Consider the following 20,659-nt stretch of genomic DNA (forward strand, 5'->3'; position numbering starts at 1 on the left):
GGCTTTCACGTAAGGAACTAGGAGGGGGAGGAACCAAGACGTCCCTTCCAGTCCCTCCCCGACTGGCGCGTGCGCAAAATCGCACACGCGCTGCGATTCTGGCAGGGCTTGGGTGGGAGGACGCAGTAAAGCTATTCGCCCGCAGTCGGAAAGAAAAGGCGAAACCTTCACGCTGATTGGTGGCGACGCGGGAGGCCGCGGCGGATGGACCGGACGCAGTGGGCGGGCGGGAACGTGAAGTTTCCGCGGTGCCTGATGGGGCTGTTCCGAGGCCCGAAGCTGTTGCCACAGGGAGACCACTCGTTACTGCTGCCGCCTTCTCTGCCGCCTCATGGCGGCCATCGGAGTTCACCTTGGCTGTACATCAGCCTGCGTGGCCGTCTATAAGGTGAGGCACTGGGGGAGCTGGGCTCCAGCCTGATGGCCCCCCAGTTCTCCGGGTGCGGGGCAGGTCCTTTGGTCTCTTATGGGGTTGTGAGCAGCGTGTCGCCGGCCTAGGAATGTCTTGCGGAAAGACATTATAGCAGGGAATCTGGAGCTGAAGGACCGTGCGGACTCAGCCTGGTCCTCCGCAGCTCCTCCGAAAAGGCTGCTGCGCCCTGGCAGAGGTCGTGAGGACGCGGGCGCGCGGGGTCCGGAAACGTCCGGGCCGTAGGGGGCCTACAGGGGGGCGGTTCCGGGAACGTCAGGGCCTCTGGAGGCCCAGAGGGATCTCGGGGACGTCGTGGGCACTGGAGGCTCGGAGTCGGGCGGGCCCGCGGACGTCAGGGCAGCAGGAGGCCTGGAGGGTCTCGGGGACATGAGGGCCGCGGGAGACCGGGAGAGGGGCGGTTCTGGGGACGTCAGGGCGTCAGGAGGCCGGGAGAGGTCTCGAGGACCTCGTGGGCGCTGGACGCCGGAGTAGGGGCGGTCCGGGGAAATGTCTGGGCAGTAGGGGGCCTGGGAGGTCTCGGGGATGTCAGAGCCGCAGGAAGCCCCGGAGGGGGATGATCCCCGGGGACCGCAGGGCTGCTGCTGGCCGGGAGGTGGACCTGAACATCCCGACCCGGAGGTTTACAAAGGTTTGCCAGGAAGGGACCTGCTGGTCGAGATCTGGAACTGGAATTGATGATCCTGCGAAGCTCGTGAAGCGAGTTGGTGGTGCGTGCTCTACTGACTTGACCTTTCTTGAATGAAGGGGCTTAACAAGGAATTGTAGTTCGTTTCTCATCAGTAGGGAGGTGGAAGGAACAATAATAATGAACTCCCTTGATACTAGTCTTGCATTTAAATGTCAAGTGATTTGGAAGGAAAAACCAAAGGGATTTAGTGTGCTACTTCATCATACGCAGAAAAAGGAAGAAAAATGTATTTGTCAGAAAAGAAAGAAAACTGGAAAGGGTGATATAATAAATCTTATTATTGTATACAGGAAAGTTATGTTTGATCCATTTATTGACTAGAGCAGATTGAAAAAATGAGACAGTTGTTTGTGAAATGTTGACCCTATATAAAATCTAGGAATTTAATAATGGCAGTTGAATCTGCAAGTTTAAAGTATTGATACAGTGGTTTTTTTTTTCCTACAGGTATGACAATGTAAAACTGACCCGCATATGTCTGATGAGACTATTTGTGTGTGTGTCTATGTGTCTGTGTCTGTGTGTCTATATCCACCCCCCCAAAAAGATCTAATAGAGTTGTGTATTTTTTTTTTCCAGGATGGCCGGGCTGATGTGGTTGCAAATGATGCAGGTGACAGAGTTACTCCAGCTGTTGTTGCTTACACAGAAAATGAAGAGGTACTATTCCCCTCATGTTTGTATTTGGAAATAAGTAAAATTACATGCATTGTAATATGCTGTTCTTTTTCAGGTTGTTGGATTGGCAGCAAAACAGAGTAGAATAAGAAATATTTCAAATACAGTAATGAAAGTAAAGCAGATCCTTGGCAGAAGGTATGGAATAAAATAATACTTTTCCATATGGAAATAAAATATGTTCATACATTCTCAGCATAATGTGATATGAAACTAGAAACATCAGTTTGATTTTTTTGTTGCTTTTTATGATTGAATCATTTCAGAGATTATCCCAGTAGGCTCGCTCTTTTGATGATTAGTGTTGTGTTTTCTCAGGGATGGGATTCACTCAGATACTTGTTTTTTCGCTCAGAGATCTGTTTTTACTGATAAATGCCAACATTCGAATAGTTGGATAATGTTTCATTTAGAAGTGGTAATTTGGACTTTTCATCTTTTTACATGACAGAGGGAACTTGAAAGATTTTGTGGGAATTTGAAGTCTAACTGCACTGTAGCTGACTTTTGCAAAATTTGTTACAATTGGTCATAATTTATATAGAAACTATTGATTTTCTTTCTCAGGTCCTTTTGTGACACTTTCTGGGGACTAACTTTTCCAGTTGGCTTACAGATTTAATCATTAGAGAAACAGCTTAATTAACATCTTAAGTAAGAATCAGGTTAATCATCTGTTGTATCTTTAATTAAAAGATTAAAGAGGATTGCTTCTCCAGACTTCTGTCTCCTCAAATTATAGATTACCATAATAATTAGGGGTTTTCATTTTCACTGGAGTAGTAATACTTGATTCAGTGTTTTTAAATTTTCAAAGTGCTTTCACATCTATTATTTAATCCTCTCAAATCCCTAAAAGATTGGTAAGGCAGGTTTTATTCCTCCCCATTTGTAGATGAGAAAATCAAGACACACAGAAGTTATGGAATTGCTTGGTTAGTTAGGGGGGTGAGCTAGATAGGACTGAGTTCAGGACTTCTAACTCTTAGCCCCAAGTTCATCTTCCCTTTCTGCTTTGTTCATTTGAGAATTTTAAGTATAAAAGCCCCATGTTGATCTTGGGATTTGGGGGTTATAGATAAATCTAATATTTATTTCTTTTATACATACAGATATTTTTTGTTATCCTTTACCTATATTTAGTTAAATTGAACTTGATTTATTTTTCTCCTTAGGGTATTTTGGACAGAATTTAAATTTTTGTGATGATAAATATACTCCCCTCTCCGTTTATGTGTTGACAAAACTGAGTATTGTGCGTATTGAAAATAAATCAATTGGTGTCAAAATTTGCAGGTTATAAAATCTCTAAAAAGCTCTAGACGGCTTTGAAGCTATATTCACTAAAAGAAGACGACAGTATGGATTTTTTTCAATTTTAAACTTTTTATTTTGAGATCATTGTAAATTTATACACTGTTGTAAGAAATAATACAGAGAGACCCAATGTATTACTAGATTTACCACTTCCTCTGGATGCTAATATCTTGGAAAACTAGAGTACAGTATCACAACCACGATACTGATATTGATACAGTCAAAATACAGAACATTTCTGTAGATGTAGCTCCTGGTGGCCCTGTTGGATTTTGCTATTTTAGGGCAGATGATCAGAGTAATGATATGGTTGTGTTCTGCCATACCATGCAAAATCTTTGTATTATCAGGAAGAAATTAAGCTTACTTTTCTGGCCCCAAAAGTTATCTTTTAACAAAGTGCCATGGTGACGGTCAGATGTAATATGTAACCACAGCAGGCTGCTGAGGCCAAGGCTGGTAAAGGATGAGTGCTCTGCAGACCTGTTCCACCATGGTCTTGCTGGCACTTCTCTAGAGCGAACTGTCTCTTGGCCCAGGTATTCCCACCTTAGCCTACTTACAAGACAGTGGTGATTTTTACAGATAGACACAGTTGTATCAGGTCCCAGTCTCAGAAGCACTCTCTCTTTTGTGGAGGAGTCAGTCCCCTTTTACCAAGCCAGTAATGTCCTTTTGAGCTCTTGGTCCAGTACCTGTCCTGGGCAAACCCTCACAGTTGGGCTTTCTCGGTCTTGGCGTCCTCCCTGTTTGCACCCTACTCACAGGTAGCACCACCTGACTTGCTGCCACAGTTATCCTTACGCCCTCCCTGTAACTCTCATTCCCCTATGGCCTTCCAGCCAGAAATGCGGTCCTTGGACCTGGCTTCTCAACAATTAGCCCTGAGAGGGAAGAATCGGCTGGCTCCTGGAAGTACACTGAGAGCACACAGAGCTTCCCCACACCTTCACCTTCACCTTGCAGCCCAGGAGCTTCCTGCAGCTAGCCTTCCTTCCCGGTCCACTATGGCCAGTTCCAATAGCAGTGCGGGCATCCGGTGGTCCCGGCAGGAGACGCGAACTCTTCTCTCCATACTAGGCGAGGCAGAGTATATCCAGCGCCTCCAGACTGTGCATCATAATGCGGATGTCTATCAGGCTGTGTCTAAGCGGATGCAGCAGGAAGGCTTCCGCCGCACCGAACGTCAGTGCCGCTCCAAGTTTAAAGTTCTGAAGGCGTTGTATTTAAAGGCGTACGTTGCCCATGCCACGAGTGTGGGTGATCCGCCGCACTGTCCGTTTTATGATACGTTGGATCAGCTTCTCCGAAATCAGATAGTGACTGACCCAGACAACTTAATGGAGGATGCTGCTTGGGCCAAGCACTGTGATCAGAACCTAGTGGCCTCTGACACCCCAGGGGAGGAGGGCACCAGCCTTCTCAGAGCAAAAAGGACTCAGGCAGCAGATCATCAGCCTATCTTGAAAACAGTTAAGGAATCAGATGAGGATTGTCAACTGAGAATCAGTGACCAGATGCGAGAAACCAGTGACCTCGAGGACTCCTGGGATGAATCCTCGGGTGCAGGTAACTCCCAAGCATGTGAAGGATTGGGGTACCAGAGTCACTTGGTTCTAAACAGCAGTATATATTTGGATGGTGTTCTCTTCAACTTTGTCTCCATTTCTGACCCATGCCCTCTGTTTTTTTAAGCCTTCTCGTAAGGTAAGGGGCTCCAGGTCTTCAAAAGCAATGACCCTAGGTATATAAGGTATTAGATTTTTTGAAATGTGGAAAAAGTACTCTTTAGAACCAGACTCGTTTTGGCATTATTTATAGTGGGTGCATAGGAACGTGAGAATTGAGATTGGGTTGGCTGGCTGCGTGGAAAGGGGTTCAAGAAGGCAGCGGGGAGGTTTTGGAGGGAAGATAACGGTCGGCAGAAGTGTCCAGACCAAGGCATTGAAATCTTCCCAACCCCTTGTGGAAAGAGGCCTTTCCAGGAACTACCACAGTGTTGTCATTGTCTCTCAGCTCCGCTGCTGGCTCCAAGCATTCCCTTCGCAGGAATGTCCTCTTTGCAACATTGTTGCTTTGTTTTTCAGGGTGCTCTCAAGGGACCCCCAGCTACAGCAGTTCCCACCACCTTTTCAGAGGTGCAGTTGCTCCCTGTCAGAGCAGCCCCATGACCAGACTGGGTGTGTCCAGTGAGCCCAGTCCCTGCGCCAGTACCAGCCGGAACACTCCTGGGGTGGCCTCCACACAGCGGCCTCCGGTCGTCTCCTCCAGAGTTCCTTTTGTTTCTGGTGGGGATAGGCCTTTGACCAGTGAGCCCCCTCCAAGGTGGGCGAGGCGAAGAAGGCGGTCAGTGGCCAGGACTATTGCAGCTGAGTTGGCAGAAAACAGGAGGTTGGCACGAGAACTTTCAAAGCGTGAGGAAGAAAAATTGGACAGGCTGATTGCTATTGGTGAGGAGGCCAGTGCTCAGCAAGACACTGCCAACGAGCTCCGCAGGGATGCCGTGATCGCAGTCAGACGCTTGGCAACGGCAGTGGAAGAGGCCACCGGTGCTTTTCAGCTAGGGCTTGAAAAATTGCTTCAGAGGTTAATTTCAAATACCAAAAGTTAGGAGTTGATTGCAAAAGAGTCTCTTTCCTAAAGTGGTAGAAGCCCGGGTCCAACACCTGCCTTTTGGTACCTTGGCTCCTTTTACAGGTCCTTCGGGATAAAGAGCGGATGAACCGTTAATACGCAGGGTGGCGGGAAGATCCACGCTAGTTGCTTTTCCCAAGCTTCTCCACTAATTGAAAGACCTCTCGGATGTGTGAGGAGCGGTCTCCTAGGAAACAGATGGAGCCGAGTCCAGAGAGCTAGTTAGCTGTGGCTTTCCCTCTGACGCGAGGCAGTTTAGTTTACCTCTACATCAGTTTCCTCATCTGTAAAATGGGGGCTAGGTAATAACTCCTGATCTGCCTACCTCACAGGGTTGTTGTGAGGATCAAATGGCTAATAGATGTGAAAGAGTTTGAAAGTTTAAAAGCACTACACACTATATACATGTAAGTTATTAATGCATCTGACCTTGGCCGAGGTAAGGCTAGGGAGAGGCACATTAGTTGACAAGATACAGAATTACGGTGTATACCATGACCTCATTGCTTGAATCTTTACTGGTTTAACCTGACTGATTCTTGTAAGATCTTCATTTTTTAAATTCCTCCTCTGTAGTTCATTAGGCTAATATAGATGTATGTATTTGTACTTTTATCTCTTACGTTTTCACTGCTGTGTCTGTGACATACCTGCTAGTAAGCACTCAGTGGTCAAACCATCATTCCCTCCGTTTTACTAGTTCTTAGTGTCTTATCACTATAAGGATATAATTCAGAATGGACAGGGAGCCACAGTTGTGTGTTACAATTCATACTGATAATCTCTAATGAGGTATTGGCTGTTTTATAAAACATTAAATGTAAGTAAATTATTTGCATTCCATATCCTTTGGGTCCCTTTATATGCATAATTACATGTCTTTAGGTTGGGTATCATTTGAACAACACGTGGAAACAATTTAGAATCTGTTTTCCAAATGTTTTTAGCTAATTTTCATTCTTTTCTGTCTCACATGTTACAGAAAGCAAGCCCTGGAAAACTGTCCTTCTAGGGAGCTTTGCAAAATCACTTTTTCTCATACTGTGTAAACAGACGTTCACCTTGTTAATGACATATGGTGGAAGAGTATAGCTTTGGGAACAATTGAGGATGGTGTGGATAAGACTGCCTGCAGAGTTAACTGCTTTTAAGCACAAAGCCCTCAACAGAAACATCCCTTTCCCTCCCAAAACATACATACTTCTCTAGGAGATACAAAGGTGTTGAACCATACTCCAGTTTACTTTAGAAGGAATGCCATTACTGGCCATCATCAAACTAACTTAAAGCTTTTAAGTGGTTTAGTTAGTACTTTAAGGAGATACAAATAGGAGCCTTGGAATTTAAAAAAGCTTTCCTCCAGTCTACAGGCTAAGAATAAATAAATAAACAAAACAAGTGTAGGCATGTTTGAAGAGATTTTGTTTTATATTTTGTAGGCTTGGGTGCTTACCTCAAAGCTGGCAATACAGATCCATAGAGAAATAGTCAAAACAATAGTGGGAATATGCCTGGAACCATGAATAGAGGGCAAGCGAGCAAGCTGTTCTGATGAGTGGGAGATGAATGTAGAAGGCAGCTGGTGTGGTAGAACACACTGGACTCCAGTTAGAACTGGGTTCTAACGCTGTTACAGTTTGTTACATAGGGCAGATGACTTGCCCTGTTTGTGCCTCAGTTTCTCTAAAAGGAGAGATTTGTACTAGATGACTTTTCTAGTACCTTCCAGTTCTAAAAAAAAATTGTCATAAGTGGCATAACAAAAAAAGGCGAAGTGAAATTTTAATTGCTGTGTTTTCAACTACGGCCACATATTGTATGTTTGAATTATTGGTAACAATTGTATTTTAAGGAAGCATTCTGTGATCCTAGTATTTATTAATATACTCAGCTTAAATAAGCATCACACCATACATAGGTTCCTTGCTTTAAAGAAGCATATACCAAGGCAGTGAAATGGGTATATATCTATACATGTGCATTTTCTCAAATTATTTTATGCCTTTATATGGAGGGATGTGTGTCATTTATAACTGGATAACACTAATGTAGATATGTAGACTTTCTGGAAAAACAGGGCAGTACTTGAAAGAGAGTTAGGCCTGTACTATATTAATCTATTAATGGTAGCAAGGTACGTAGGCAGGGATTTATTTGAGATAAGAGAAGTGCTAAAGAACAAAAGTGGAGTAAAACTCAGAAGGTAGTATCATGAAAATCTTTTGGGCGAAATAACCTTCACATGAAAATAAAACTAAAGTGAAAATTCTTAATGAAATAAACAGAAAAAGGCGAAATATTGTTAAGGGGAGGCCCCATGAGTGAGAACAAGCTCAGAAATCCTGCCTAAGCTCTAAGCTCTAGGCCCAGCCATTCGTATCTGCCCGTCTTTTGGCAGATCAATATACCATTCTGTGACTCAGGTTCCTCGCCCACAGAGGGAGAAACAAATCACCCTCCTACCTACCTCACAGGAATGTCGTGAGGGCCAGTTGAACAGATGAATGTAAAAACACTTTCAGACACGGAAGGCGCTGTGTTGTGACAGTAATGGGGAAGAAGACCTTGGGGCACATTAGTGCTGCGTGTGCCAGGTCCGACGGCCTGCTGACGGTGCAAGAGACATTTAAGGAAGGACGAGGAAGAGAAAGTGGCTTTGCTTGTAGAGGTGGTGATACAGTGGTGGGGTTAACACTCGGCCACCTAAAGACCATGATGTAAATGAGGTGCTGTGTATGCCAACTTCCCACCGTCCTTTGTGTTTCTGTTAAGTGATTTAATCCTGGTGTGGACAAATAAAGTTTTCACTTGTATGTACTTGTGGGTCAGTCCGCTACTTTCTGGCAATATCCATGACCATGTGTTGTCACGTCCACGTTCTGCTTTCTTTTTCTTTACCAGCTAATCCCCAGGGTCTCGCCTGTATCTGGCTCTAAGAGCTTTCTGTGCTTCCTGTCCTCACACGAGAAGGACCCTCTTTGCAGGGCAGTTGAGAAGTAATTTTCCATTTCTAAAAGTTATTTAAATTCCATAATATAGGCTTTCCTGGCAAATTACCTTGTCTAATATAGCTCACAGATAGTTTACAGGTAACAGGGTAAATTGTCCTGGTTGACTAAAATTCTCTTCTGAAGAAAACAGTTGTTAAGTGTCATGCTGAAATTACATTGGTGCAAAAAAATTAAAATGGGTAGACTTCATCTTTTTTTTATCTAAGGGTAAGACCCTTAAAATAGTTGTCTTCATCTTTTTTTTTATCTAAGGGTAAGACCCTTAAAATAGTTGTCCAGGATGTAGTCTAAATACTAGATTATTGGATTTAGAGGAAGGAAGGGAGGGAGGACTGAGGTAAAAAGAATACCAAACTTTGTATTAAAGATCTGGATTCCAGTCCCTTCTGCCATGAATTAACCCTGTGACTTAGGGCAAGCTCCTTACCTGTTTTCCCCTCTATCAATTTTTAGGTAATAGAGAAGGAAGTATGAGGGATCATCAAGTGTTCTAGACAGATTTCTGAACTGCATGAGTCCAGCAGAAACCCCTTTTGTCTTCCTCTTGTTAGGGTCCTTGGGTGTTCAGTAACTGCACAGATTGTCCCTATTCATTTCCAACTCCTCTTACTAAAACTGATCCCTGGATGGAATAGCTATGCCTTGGAAGAAGGGTTAACTGGAAGGGTTTACTTTAATTTCTAGATGAAATTAAGCAAAGGATGAGAGACTCCTATCACTGCTCAAAGGGGCAAGAGTATTTAAGTCATTTACCTTCTTACTGGGAGGCAGTTGGTGAAGTGCAAACAGCAGAAGGCTAACTAGAGAAGACCCCTTACTAGCTTTTAAGTCACTGATTCCCTAAGGACCTCTTTTCTCTAAAATAATACCTGCCGAATTAACCCCACTTAAGTGTTGTGAAGATCAAGTGAGGTAATAATAGGTAAGAACATTTTTGTAGTCTGCACAAATTGGTATTTTGAGCAACATTACGCCCATTGTTACTTTTTTCATTTTCATACATATTTATTTACTACTTAATTTGTATAGGACATTATAGATCTATGTACCTGCAGTATATTGTACCTTTCCATTTACAACGTGTGTACTTTTGCTCAATTTTTTTGACGTTGCATGTTGATTCATCTTCAGAAGCCAAGAAACAAAGATGGTGCTAGGTGTTCTGGTTTGCCCTTACTTTGAAATATTTTCTTGCCTTTTCATCTCAGGGATTGGGTCTTCAAGATCATAGGTGAGAGAGTATGTGACATAAAATCACTGATATTATGAATTACCCCCAAATGTATAGCATCTGTTAATAGCAAGATCAGAACAAATAAGAGCTATTTACTTTTAGATGTAAAGATTAACACTTTAATAGAATCACTAACCATTATAAATACTATATCCATTTAATCCTATCCTCTATATCATGATTTGTTAATATTAGGCTACTTAATAATTGCTTGTATTTTTATATTTGTTTAGTTGTATTGAAAAATATAATCTTTAAATATTACACATCAACAATACTGATTTTAATATTTATCTTTATCTTTATGGACAGCTCTGATGATCCACAGGCTCAGAAATACATCAAGGAAAGTAAATGTTTAGTGAGTATGGTTCCATTATTACCTCTCTATTACACAAAGTAATTGCCAAATTCATAACCTATAATATTATTTTAAAATTTTGTGTTTGTATTACAATTATTCCTCATCTAACACACTTAACAATTTCCTTGATAGGTCATTGAAAAAAATGGAAAGTTACGATACGAAGTAGATACCGGAGAAGGAACAAAGTTTGTTAACCCAGAAGATGTTGCCAGACTGATATTTAGTAAGATGAAAGGTATTGAGCAAAAGATCTTTTAAAGGTTGACCTTTAAAAAAAGAGGTGTTTCTTGATCTGGAGAGAAGCAGGGTAATGGAATAGATGAAGGAGACCTAACACTAGATCTGTCTGGTTTACTACCCAGCCCTGTGACCTTGATCAACTGACTTCCTTCCCCGACTTTTGTTGTCTTAGAAGTAATGTTATGGGTGGGGCCAGGTTAGCATTTTCACAGCTTCTTAAAGTGAAGTGACCAGATAAGTTTGGTGAAGAATGAACATTTTATCTCAAGATTTAGCTCAACATTTAGCTCAAGATTAACAGTGCTCCTTGAGCAGTTATTTAGGCAGATGAAGCAGGTCTGGCTTACCACCACTTCTGACGAAGGCTCGAAGCTGAGTGGCATGCTGTGGAACAGTTTGGAAAATTCTGGAGTAGAGTATTTATAAGGCTCACTTCAGCTCTGGAATTACGTTATAAATTTTTGGGATGGAAGGCAGGTTTTTAATGTGTTGAACTAATGTGCTGCTTGTCTTCACACTAATGGATTAGCAGCTCATTCTTAATGGAACCAGGCTAATTTGGGAGATGGTTGCCATTTTGAAGCCTAAGAGCCAGGCGTTTTGGAAAGTACCTAGTTCCATGTCCACAAACTTCCAAAACCACAGAAAGTCCTGCACGATTTAAGAGAGCGAGAGAAGAAAATGAGTGGGGTGGGCAATTAGGTGAATTGGAAAATCTTTACAGTGAGAAGGTCTTTGGCACAAATTAGTAAACTGCAAAGTGTCGTGATTCTTTTTTGTCTTTGGAATTTATTTTTATATTTTTTTATACACAGAAACAGCACATTCTGTACTGGGCTCAGATGCAAATGATGTAGTTATTACTGTTCCATTTGATTTTGGAGAAAAGCAAAAAAATGCTCTTGGGTAAGTTTATCTTATTTGCTTAAGGGAAATATAGATTTCATATCATAATGTAGTAAAAGGTAAAATTGTATTTGAAAATACCTTTGGCGATAAAATTGTATTTGTAAACATGATTATAGTTACATATATAAATACTATGGTAGAAAGTCTAGTAATGTTCATTAATATTTCCTGTCTTTTATGAAATGCCAAAAGAACATAAAATTAGATGTACCTTATTAATTGTTTCAATCGGAAATGTTTTTAATTACCAGGTTAAGTGGTTTACGTGGAAATTATATAAAAATACACAGTTTTTTGCAATGAAAATATTTGCAATAATTTCTTCACCTTAGATCTTTACATCTAAGTTGGGGGGGCACCTGGGTAGCTCAGTCAGTTAAATGTCTGCCTTTGGCTCAGGTCATGATCCCAAGGTCCTGGGATTGGGCCCACATTGGGCTCCCTGTTCCGCAAAGAATTTGCTTCTCCCTGTCCCTCTGCTCCTCTTGCTCACTCTCTCTCTGTGTCCAAAAAAAAAAAGTCTTAAAAAAAAAAGTTGGGTTTAGTTTTTAGTTTTTATGGGTCATTATTTAGGTATAATTGGCAACCGTGCATGCCTTTGCCTTGAGGAATAGAGTCTCATGTGGGACTTTGGCAAGCATCTGAGTTGCTTCTGGGACAGATAATTGCATAATAATGCAATTCAATTAAATATACTTGAACTTGTGGAATGTTAAAACTGTTAAAACTGTGACCCCAAGTTAAAGAAACTGGAGAGTTCCAAAATGTATTATAAATTTGTTTATTAATTTATGTATCTTTACTAAGTTATAATTAATTACATTGTTAATTAAATTTGTTTAATATTAATCTCTAAAGTTTATACGCATGGGCATTTTTGAGAGCTTTCCTTTTCCTTCATACATGCACACGTTATTTTCTTTGTTAAGAAAATACTTGAACATGTTGTATTGATGAACATGTTGATATTAAATTTATTGAATGCAAATCATCCACAGGGAAGCAGCCAGAGCTGCTGGGTTTAATGTTTTGCGGTTAATCCATGAACCATCTGCAGCTCTTCTGGCTTATGGAATTGGACAAGACTGCCCCACTGGAAAAAGGTAAAAACCATATTTGCAGCTTTAAGGTTTTCAGTGCAGAAAATATTTTAGATTACTACATTTATATCAGTAGGGATTATTATATAAATAAAGCCTTTATGAATAAAAAGATCCTGAAACTGCATTAGAGATTTTCAAATAGATGAGAAAGACGTCCTAGGAGAGCAGAGAAAGGACATAACGAGAGGGAAGAGTGAGCTTTCCTATCCTTTTCTTATCACTCATGTTATCTTTATTGGAGAAAGATTTGAAATTTACAAGCCCGACCAAATTCTAGCTCGGGCTAGGGCACTGTTAATTTTTCCATCAATTCCAATTATTGAACATGTTTAGAAAGAGTGAGTACTTTTACATACATTTTTCATGGCAGGAGATGGGGAGAGTCCAGCATAGGATTTGAGATGTCTTTTAGTAATAAAATAGTAAGACATACTCCTAATTTAGTTGTCAAAACTTGTCTTAATAGAACGGACACAGGCACCTTTAGGGAGGGAGATTAATACAGATGTGCCAATTTTCCCTAGTTGTTTCACCTTACTCCTATTTCACAGGTAGAAAAACTAGTATGTTTAAATCCGTAGGAAAACAGTTTTAGGTGAACTAGATAATCCTAGAATATCAGAAATTAGCTTCTAGTTTTACGTATGTTTGATTTTTATAGAACGTGTTACTATAGTAGTTACTTGGTCAATATTAGCACATAAAATTTCTATATTTAATTCTCTTACGACTTGTAATTGCAAACTCTGCTTGGAAAGGTTAGTATCTTGCACTGTATGTTAATTATACTGGAATTTAAAAAGAAAAAAAAGTATCTTGAACTCTGGTTACTCAGAAAAATCAAATTTTAATAGTACAACTAAGTAAAAATGAACTTTGACTTTGAATCAGAAGATATGGGTAATGGGTTCTAGGTTTAATTCAGCACTAAGTGATGACCATGGACAACTAAGTTGACTCGTGTGAGATTTTCAGTTTTCTTATTATGATTAGGGATTAAACTAAGTTAACTTCTAATGTCCAACCTACTTTAAAACGGTATGATTCTCTCATAACTTACTCATGTTATTTTTCTTTTAAGCAATATTTTGGTTTTTAAACTTGGAGGAACATCCTTATCTGTCAGTATCATGGAAGTGAACAGTGGAATATACCGTGTTCTTTCAACGAACACTGATGATAACATTGGAGGTACACATTTCACAGAAACCTTAGCACAGTACCTAGCTTCGGAGTTTCAGAGGTGAGTATTAATGGACTTGATGGTGGTTTTTTTTTGTTAAGATTTTATCTATTTGACAAATGGATATCACAAGTAGGCAGAGAGGCAGGCAGAAAGAGACAGAGAAGCAAGCTCCCTGCTGAGCAGAGAGCCTGACGCGGGACTCGATCCCAGGATCATGACCTGATCCGAAGGCAGAGGCTTTAACCCATGGAGCCACCCAGGTGCCCTTAATGATGTTTTGATTAAAGTTTCTCTTCAGGGTTTTTGTTTTGTTTTTTTGTTTTGTTTTAAATTGCACTGCTTCGAAGGAGGACCTGTTCTTTGTTTTTATTTTCCAGTGCATTGGATATTTTCATGTCAGTGTTATCCTGTGCTCTCCCAGCATTTGCAGGGAAGCAGAGGCCAAGTTGCGCAGCACAGTGTGCTGACTTTTCAATTAGTGTGAGGGCCCACCAGATGTTGAACGGTGTGAACTTGGGTCTCCAAGTTCAAATTCATAATTCCTCAGGTGCTGCTGTTATGTCTAGATAAAGGAGGGTACAGGCACTGAGGGCTCACTACCTTCTAAACAAATTTGAAAAGGTTAGAGCTGATAAAGATTACATTACGTCATGGTCACATCCCAGTGAATTAGTGTCTTTGGAGTGTTTATTTAATTACTAGCCTTACACAAGGAATATTAATTACACAAGGAATATTTCAGTTTTGGTCCTGGGTATAATTTATCCATTCAAAATCATGAGCCAAATAAATCTTATATTTTAGACTTTGCCACTCTTAAAAAAAAATTTTTTGGGGGGGGACACAAAACAGTATTTTCATCAGTTTGACTAAACTGACTGGGTAAAAAAACGTCTTGAAAAAGAAGTAGGTTCTCACTTGTTTCGTAGAGACCTATACTGCTTTTTGTTACGAAAGTGCTTCAACTCCAGGATAAGATGTTGTTCATTTGACTACCAGTTCCAGTTATTATACATGTTTAGAGACAGTGCCAAGTAATTTTAACAATTAACTTGTGTTGGGGATAGAGAAATGGTAATTTTACATATTTTATATATGTCAAATTTCTTTAAAGAAACCCTTTTAAGGGCACCTGGGTGGCTTAGTCAGTTAAGCGTCTGCCTTCAGCTCAGGTCTTGATCCCAGAATCCTGGGATCGAACCCCACGTCAGGCTACCTGATTGGTGGGGAAGCCTGCTTCTCTCTCTCTCACTCTCCCTGCTGGTGTGCTCTCTCTCGTGCTCTTTCTTTGTCGAATAAATAAATAAAATCTTAGGGGGGAAAAAACCCTTTTAGTTTTTTTGTTTTTTTTTTAGTGCTGGACCGATCATTTTATACCATTAAACTGTGATTGTGCTGCATTTATAAACGGAGAGAGATAGGAGACTTGACCTGGTCAAAATAATCTCCGTCACCCTCTTGTTTATTGCTTCTGCCAAAAGATGGTAGCTACTCTACTTCTTCAAAGGACAGTCTGTTATTATGGTCACAGAATTTAGCAATTCCAAGTATCAAAAATACTCATTTCTTTTTCTTGAGGAGACTCTTAATTGCAAAGAATTTATTCAGACATTTTGAAGGGTTTTAAAGCTAGTTACTAAAATCTAATATCAATATGAATTTATTATATTGTTATCCTAGTAGGCATTGTCCAGATTTGAGTTTTTATAAATTCTAATGTATAGAATCTAATAACTAGAATTTATATATGAATGGCCTAGGAATTTTTAAGCTCCAGAAACTGTATTTTTGATTTAGATCCTTCAAACATGACGTGAGAGGGAATGCCCGAGCCATGATGAAGCTGATGAACAGTGCTGACATTGCAAAGCATTCTTTGTCAACCTTGGGAAGCGCCAATTGTTTCCTTGACTCACTGTATGAAGGTCAAGATTTTGACTGCAACGTGTCCAGGTAAAACTGAAATTCAAAAAACCTAAAAAATTCCAAAGACTTTTTTTTAGGTGTAATTTTCTCACTTAGGGCTTTTTGTTGTTGTTGTTTTGAGATTTATTAGCCATCGGTAGAGGGAGAGCTTTCTTGTCTTTATTCCAAGGTCTAGTTCTTGTTAGACTAAGTAACGGCTCCAAAGCTACTTACCTCAATTGTAATTGCTTGCCCTGTTACCGACAGCTAGGAAGAATAGTGTGTGAAAAAGAAATCCTAGGTCTTTGAAAGAAAGGCTGGTTGTTGGTTAAGTTTATGTGAGCTGCATGTGTTTCAATGGTACTTAGTCAAACTAAATAGTTAACACAGTGTGGCAGGCTGTAGTCTAAGTAGTAATGTATATTAACTCATCAAATCCCCATAACAACCCAATGAGGTAAGTAGGATTCTTTTCTTTATTTTACACACAAGGAAGCAGAACCAGAGAAGTTTCATTCTTGCCCAGGATTACGGGGTAAGTATGTGTAATATTAGTGATGGACAGCGGTTCAAAACCCACAAGCTTGGGCGCCTGGGTGGCTCAGTGGGTTAAGCCGCTGCCTTCGGCTCAGGTCGTGATCTCAGGGTCCTGAGATCGAGTCCTGCATCGGGCTCTCTGCTCAGCAGGGAGCCTGCTTCCCTCTCTCTCTCTCTGCCTGCCTCTCCGTCTACTTGTGATTTCTCTCTGTCAAATAAATAAATAAAATCTTTAAAAAAAAAAAAAAAACCCACAAGCTTGACTCCAGAGTTCATGCTCTCTGTTACATTCTGACACCAAAGATTCATGACTGTCTTGGTTTTGTTGCCTCTGTCATCTGTTGTCAGCATTTTATTTTTTTGTTTAAATATTTTATTTATTTATTTGACAGACAGAGAGAGAGATCACAAGTAGGCAGAGAGGCAGGCAGAGAGAGAGGGGGAAGCATGATCTCCGCTGAGCAGAGAGCCTGAAGCGGGACTCGATCCCAGGACTCTGAGATCATCACCTGAGCCTAAGGCAGAGGCTTAACCCACTAAGCCATTCAGGTGCCCCTGTTGTCAGCATTTTAAATTTTGTTAGTGTTTACTTAGTAAACACAGGCTTAATTTGCATAAAGTTGTTTTAAATTTCCTAATCTTTTACATAATCCAAAATGTTGGTTACAGGTGATTACACCTGTACTCAGAGAATCCGAAGGGAGGACATTGCCCTATCATTTTGCCTTGCATATTATTAACGCTAATAATGGCAAGCAGTGGTTCACTGTTTAAACCTCCCAACAACCTAACAGGTGACTTGGAAATGTAATAATAATTTCCAGAATTACAGTATTATTTTTAGGATTCCACTGACTGTATTTGGTTAAATTCAGTCTTCATTTGGTCCTTATAGTTTAGCTTCCTTATTTCCCAGGGCTTTCCTGAAGACTCTAGCTACTACTACTACTACTCTAGACACTAGCCACCTATGGCTATTTAAATTGTAATTAATTAGAAATAGATAACATAAAAAATTCAATTCCTCAGCACTAGCCACAGTTCAAGTGCCCAATAGTCTCAGAAGCCTGGTGGCTCACAGAAAATTCTATTAGCACTGCTAGCTCTTTTAAGAGAGATTTCAAACTATGACCCAAAAGATTGAAAGGTGTTAAATGGAAATCTCTTTGTGGGCAGAGTGTTGTGTATTTTTTCTGTTTCTAGAATTCCTAACTTAATGGTGAGTTTGTCCAAGTACTTGTGTATTATTGCTTGGTTATCAGGAATGAAATAGAATTTATAATTTTTCATTAAGGAAATTTTGCCTTTATCACAACGATTTCAACTATAAGGTATGTATAGATAGTACAAATAATTTTAAAAATCAGTCATCTGCATTTAAGTTTAGTGTGAAGTTAGGGAGTACATTTTTCATAATCATAGATCTTAAAATTATGTGTTAGCATTTAGTTCTCAGTAAGAGAACTAAACACGTACAGCATAGTCTCAGATTATAAAGAAAAAATGATGAGAAATAATCTTTGAAACTGTTAATATATAAAAATAGCGAAAGCTTCCAAATGGAGTTTGAATTTGAATCTATGGCTTTGCTAGAAATACCATACACTGAGTATTTATTTTTAGGTTTTTTGAAAGCTTTTACAAGTAAGCTATGGGTAAGAATCTTCTGAATTTGACATTGAATGTCTTCATACATTTGTAGGTGAATAACTTAGGTGTCCTCTCCCCACCATGGTATTACACTGTTAGGTGTTTAATATCTTGTTCTGATCATAAACCTATCTTTAAGAGAACCATTATACTAGGTTTGGGCATTACTCTTCACAAGAAAAATTGTCTTAATTGTACTAAGCCTTTTCTCTATGTCTTTTCCTATGTGTGTACAGAGCAAGATTTGAACTTCTCTGTTCTCCACTTTTTAATAAATGTATAGAAGCAATCAGAGGACTCTTAGAACAAACTGGATTTACAGCAGATGATATCAACAAGGTAATACTTCTATATATTTTAGGAGTAGTATCAGTTTTGGAATTCAGCCCTTTGTAATTGAAATACTATTTTTATTAATTTAAATATTTTCTGAGATTGTGTTAAAGAATAAGGAAAATTGAATTTTTTAATACTGTCTCCAGTTTCCTAGCAAAAAAGAATAGTTTCTTTCCAGTATATTTTTTGAGATGTGAACAAAAGCTGATGGATGCATACATGTTTACTATTTGCAAAAGCACTGTAAAATACTGTAAGTATTTTACATAAATTAACTCCCTGAATACTCACCAACAACTCTATGAGGCAGGTGCTTTTATCTATCCCCATTTTATGAGTGTACACACCAAGATACAGAAAAATGAGTAATTTCCTGGGAATCGTGTGGTTAGCAGTAGAGGCAGGATTTAACTCCCTGTAGGTCCTGAATCTGCTCTTAACCGGTACACCATTCTGCTTCTCTTTGTTCATGTAGCAAAGTATTTTGAGACTTTTCAAGAATATTCAAATTATTAATGTTTTCCTTTCCCCCCCCAAGAATATTTCTACTCCTTTAAACTGTATATATTTTTTTTCATTGCTACAATAATAATAAGTAGTCATGAAAGAAAATTCAGGAAAAACCAAAAGGCAAGCACTTTACAAAATACAAATCAGTATTTTGTAACATTTCTAACTGATCCAATCTGTACGTACAATTTTGAATTGTATTTTTTATATAATATTATAACCAGTTCCTTTCCCCATATTACTGTATAATGTTCTTAAAGACAATTTAAAATACATTCTTAGCGTCCTAGGAAAGGAAAGCCACCACAGATTATTTCATTCTGTTGTGTTCTATTGGGGACACTAAGTTGGGTTTCTCTCTCTGCTGAACAGTGAAGCCCATCTTTGGACATCAGTTTTTACCCTATTTGGGATGGATTCCTATTGTAGAATTATTGGTTTGAAGAGTATAAATAGTATTAGGCTATTTTTACCTTCAATTACTTTTTTCTTTTTTTAAGAATTAATTTATTTATTTGACAGAGACAGTGAGAGAGGGAACACAAGAAGTGGGGTGGAAGAGGGAGAACCAGGCTTCTGCTGAACAGGGAGCCCAATGTGGGGCTCGATCCCAGGACCCTCTGATCATGACCTGACTCAAAGACAGACACTTAATGACTGAGCCACCCAGACACCCCCTCTTCAATTCCTCTCTAAAAGAGTTACACTAATACTATATCAGCAATACCTAAAGATATGCATTTTACCTTGCCAACTCTGAGTCTTATCATTCAAAGATAAATTTTCCATTAAATTGTTGAAAATTGATATTTTTGAATTTTATTGGTAGAGGATTAGCTCTTAAATATTTATTTAATCTTGTATTTCCTTCTGTGTAACTATTTCATATTCTTTAATGATTTACATCTTAGTATTTTAAAAAAATTTTTTGTATAGATGTTTTACATAATCAGTATATTAACTGTAATTTACTGCAGTCTTCTAAGGCATGTAGTTTACTGTTTACTTTTGGTCCTCTCAGGGAAGGGGAGGGTACTTGACATACAGAAATTTCCTTTATTTATTTAAATCTATTGGTCTGTCACTCTGATTTCTTCAGCTGCTTCTAAGTTTATAAATTCCATCTCTGTTCAGATGTATGACAGACATTTAATGCTGTTTTCTTTTAAATTATCTATGGTTTGAAAGTTTTTATATTTTAACTATTTTGGTGTACACTATATAGTGGAAATTGGAGAATTTTTGTTTTTGGGTGGTTTTCTTTGCAGTTTCATTCAAAAAGTTCTGTTTTTTGTTTTTTGAATTTTTTTGAACATGTATAATATGCCAGGCTTTGTGCTCAGTGCTTGAGGGCTGGGGATGGATCATGGAGAATGAGATATGGTATAATGGTAGCGAGGCTGTGGTGGGAAGTGAATGGCTTTGGAGACAGACCCACCTGAACTGGAAGGCTCATGGCCAGTAGTTCCAGAGTAGACTTAATTCCAAATCACTTAGTTTCCTGAGCCTTCCTTATTAGGAGGGTTAATTCCAAATCACTTAATTTTCTGAGCCTTCCTTATTAGGAGGGTGAAAATACTTACCTTGTAAGTGAGTATTATAACTTATTCTACAGGGTTGTTAGTTACAAGGATGAAGTGAAATGTCATGTGTGGCACAAGTAAGTTCTCTTCCTTCATTAACTGGTCATAGAGCCCTGACCTTTAGATATCACAAGTGGTAAAATTCTCAGTTGCTTGCATTTAGGTCAGATATATTCTTAGGATTAAGAATGTTGTTAAAGATTCACTCCCCAGATATTTCTAAAGTATAGACTTTTGAGAACTTAAAAATAGAGTCGTCTTTGTAGTTTGTTGACCTTCTTAACAGTAACAAGCCCCAGATCTCAGTGGTTTTCTCCAGCAGACAATCTTTTCTCATT

The 20,659-nt window shown here is 39.5% G+C and overlaps 2 protein-coding genes across 3 annotated transcripts in view; both read left to right on the forward strand.

Moving 5' to 3' along the window:
• Nucleotides 1-216: 216 nt before the first annotated feature.
• Nucleotides 217-20,659, forward strand: part of HSPA14 (heat shock protein family A (Hsp70) member 14) — a 38,098-nt gene continuing 17,655 nt past the window's right edge. For both annotated transcript variants that reach the window (XR_006381400.1, XM_044228843.1), the window contains exons 1-10: nucleotides 217-388; nucleotides 1,701-1,781; nucleotides 1,855-1,937; nucleotides 10,308-10,356; nucleotides 10,492-10,597; nucleotides 11,418-11,508; nucleotides 12,510-12,614; nucleotides 13,696-13,857; nucleotides 15,598-15,753; nucleotides 18,129-18,231. Coding sequence is in view for 1 of the 2 variants with exons in the window: in XM_044228843.1 (XP_044084778.1) it covers nucleotides 332-388; nucleotides 1,701-1,781; nucleotides 1,855-1,937; nucleotides 10,308-10,356; nucleotides 10,492-10,597; nucleotides 11,418-11,508; nucleotides 12,510-12,614; nucleotides 13,696-13,857; nucleotides 15,598-15,753; nucleotides 18,129-18,231 (993 nt within the window). In the remaining variant the exon portion in view is untranslated. The remainder of the gene's footprint in view (nucleotides 389-1,700; nucleotides 1,782-1,854; nucleotides 1,938-10,307; nucleotides 10,357-10,491; nucleotides 10,598-11,417; nucleotides 11,509-12,509; nucleotides 12,615-13,695; nucleotides 13,858-15,597; nucleotides 15,754-18,128; nucleotides 18,232-20,659) is intronic.
• Nucleotides 3,994-8,567, forward strand: LOC122892397 (zinc finger and SCAN domain-containing protein 20). Its single transcript, XM_044228844.1, has 2 exons — nucleotides 3,994-4,685; nucleotides 5,204-8,567. Exons 1-2 carry the CDS (start codon nucleotides 4,124-4,126, stop codon nucleotides 5,725-5,727), a joined length of 1,086 nt encoding a protein of 361 aa, XP_044084779.1. The 5' UTR covers nucleotides 3,994-4,123; the 3' UTR covers nucleotides 5,728-8,567.

Source organism: Neovison vison, chromosome 12 (assembly GCF_020171115.1).
Source record: "Neovison vison isolate M4711 chromosome 12, ASM_NN_V1, whole genome shotgun sequence".
Taxonomy (NCBI): Eukaryota; Metazoa; Chordata; class Mammalia; order Carnivora; family Mustelidae; genus Neogale; species Neogale vison.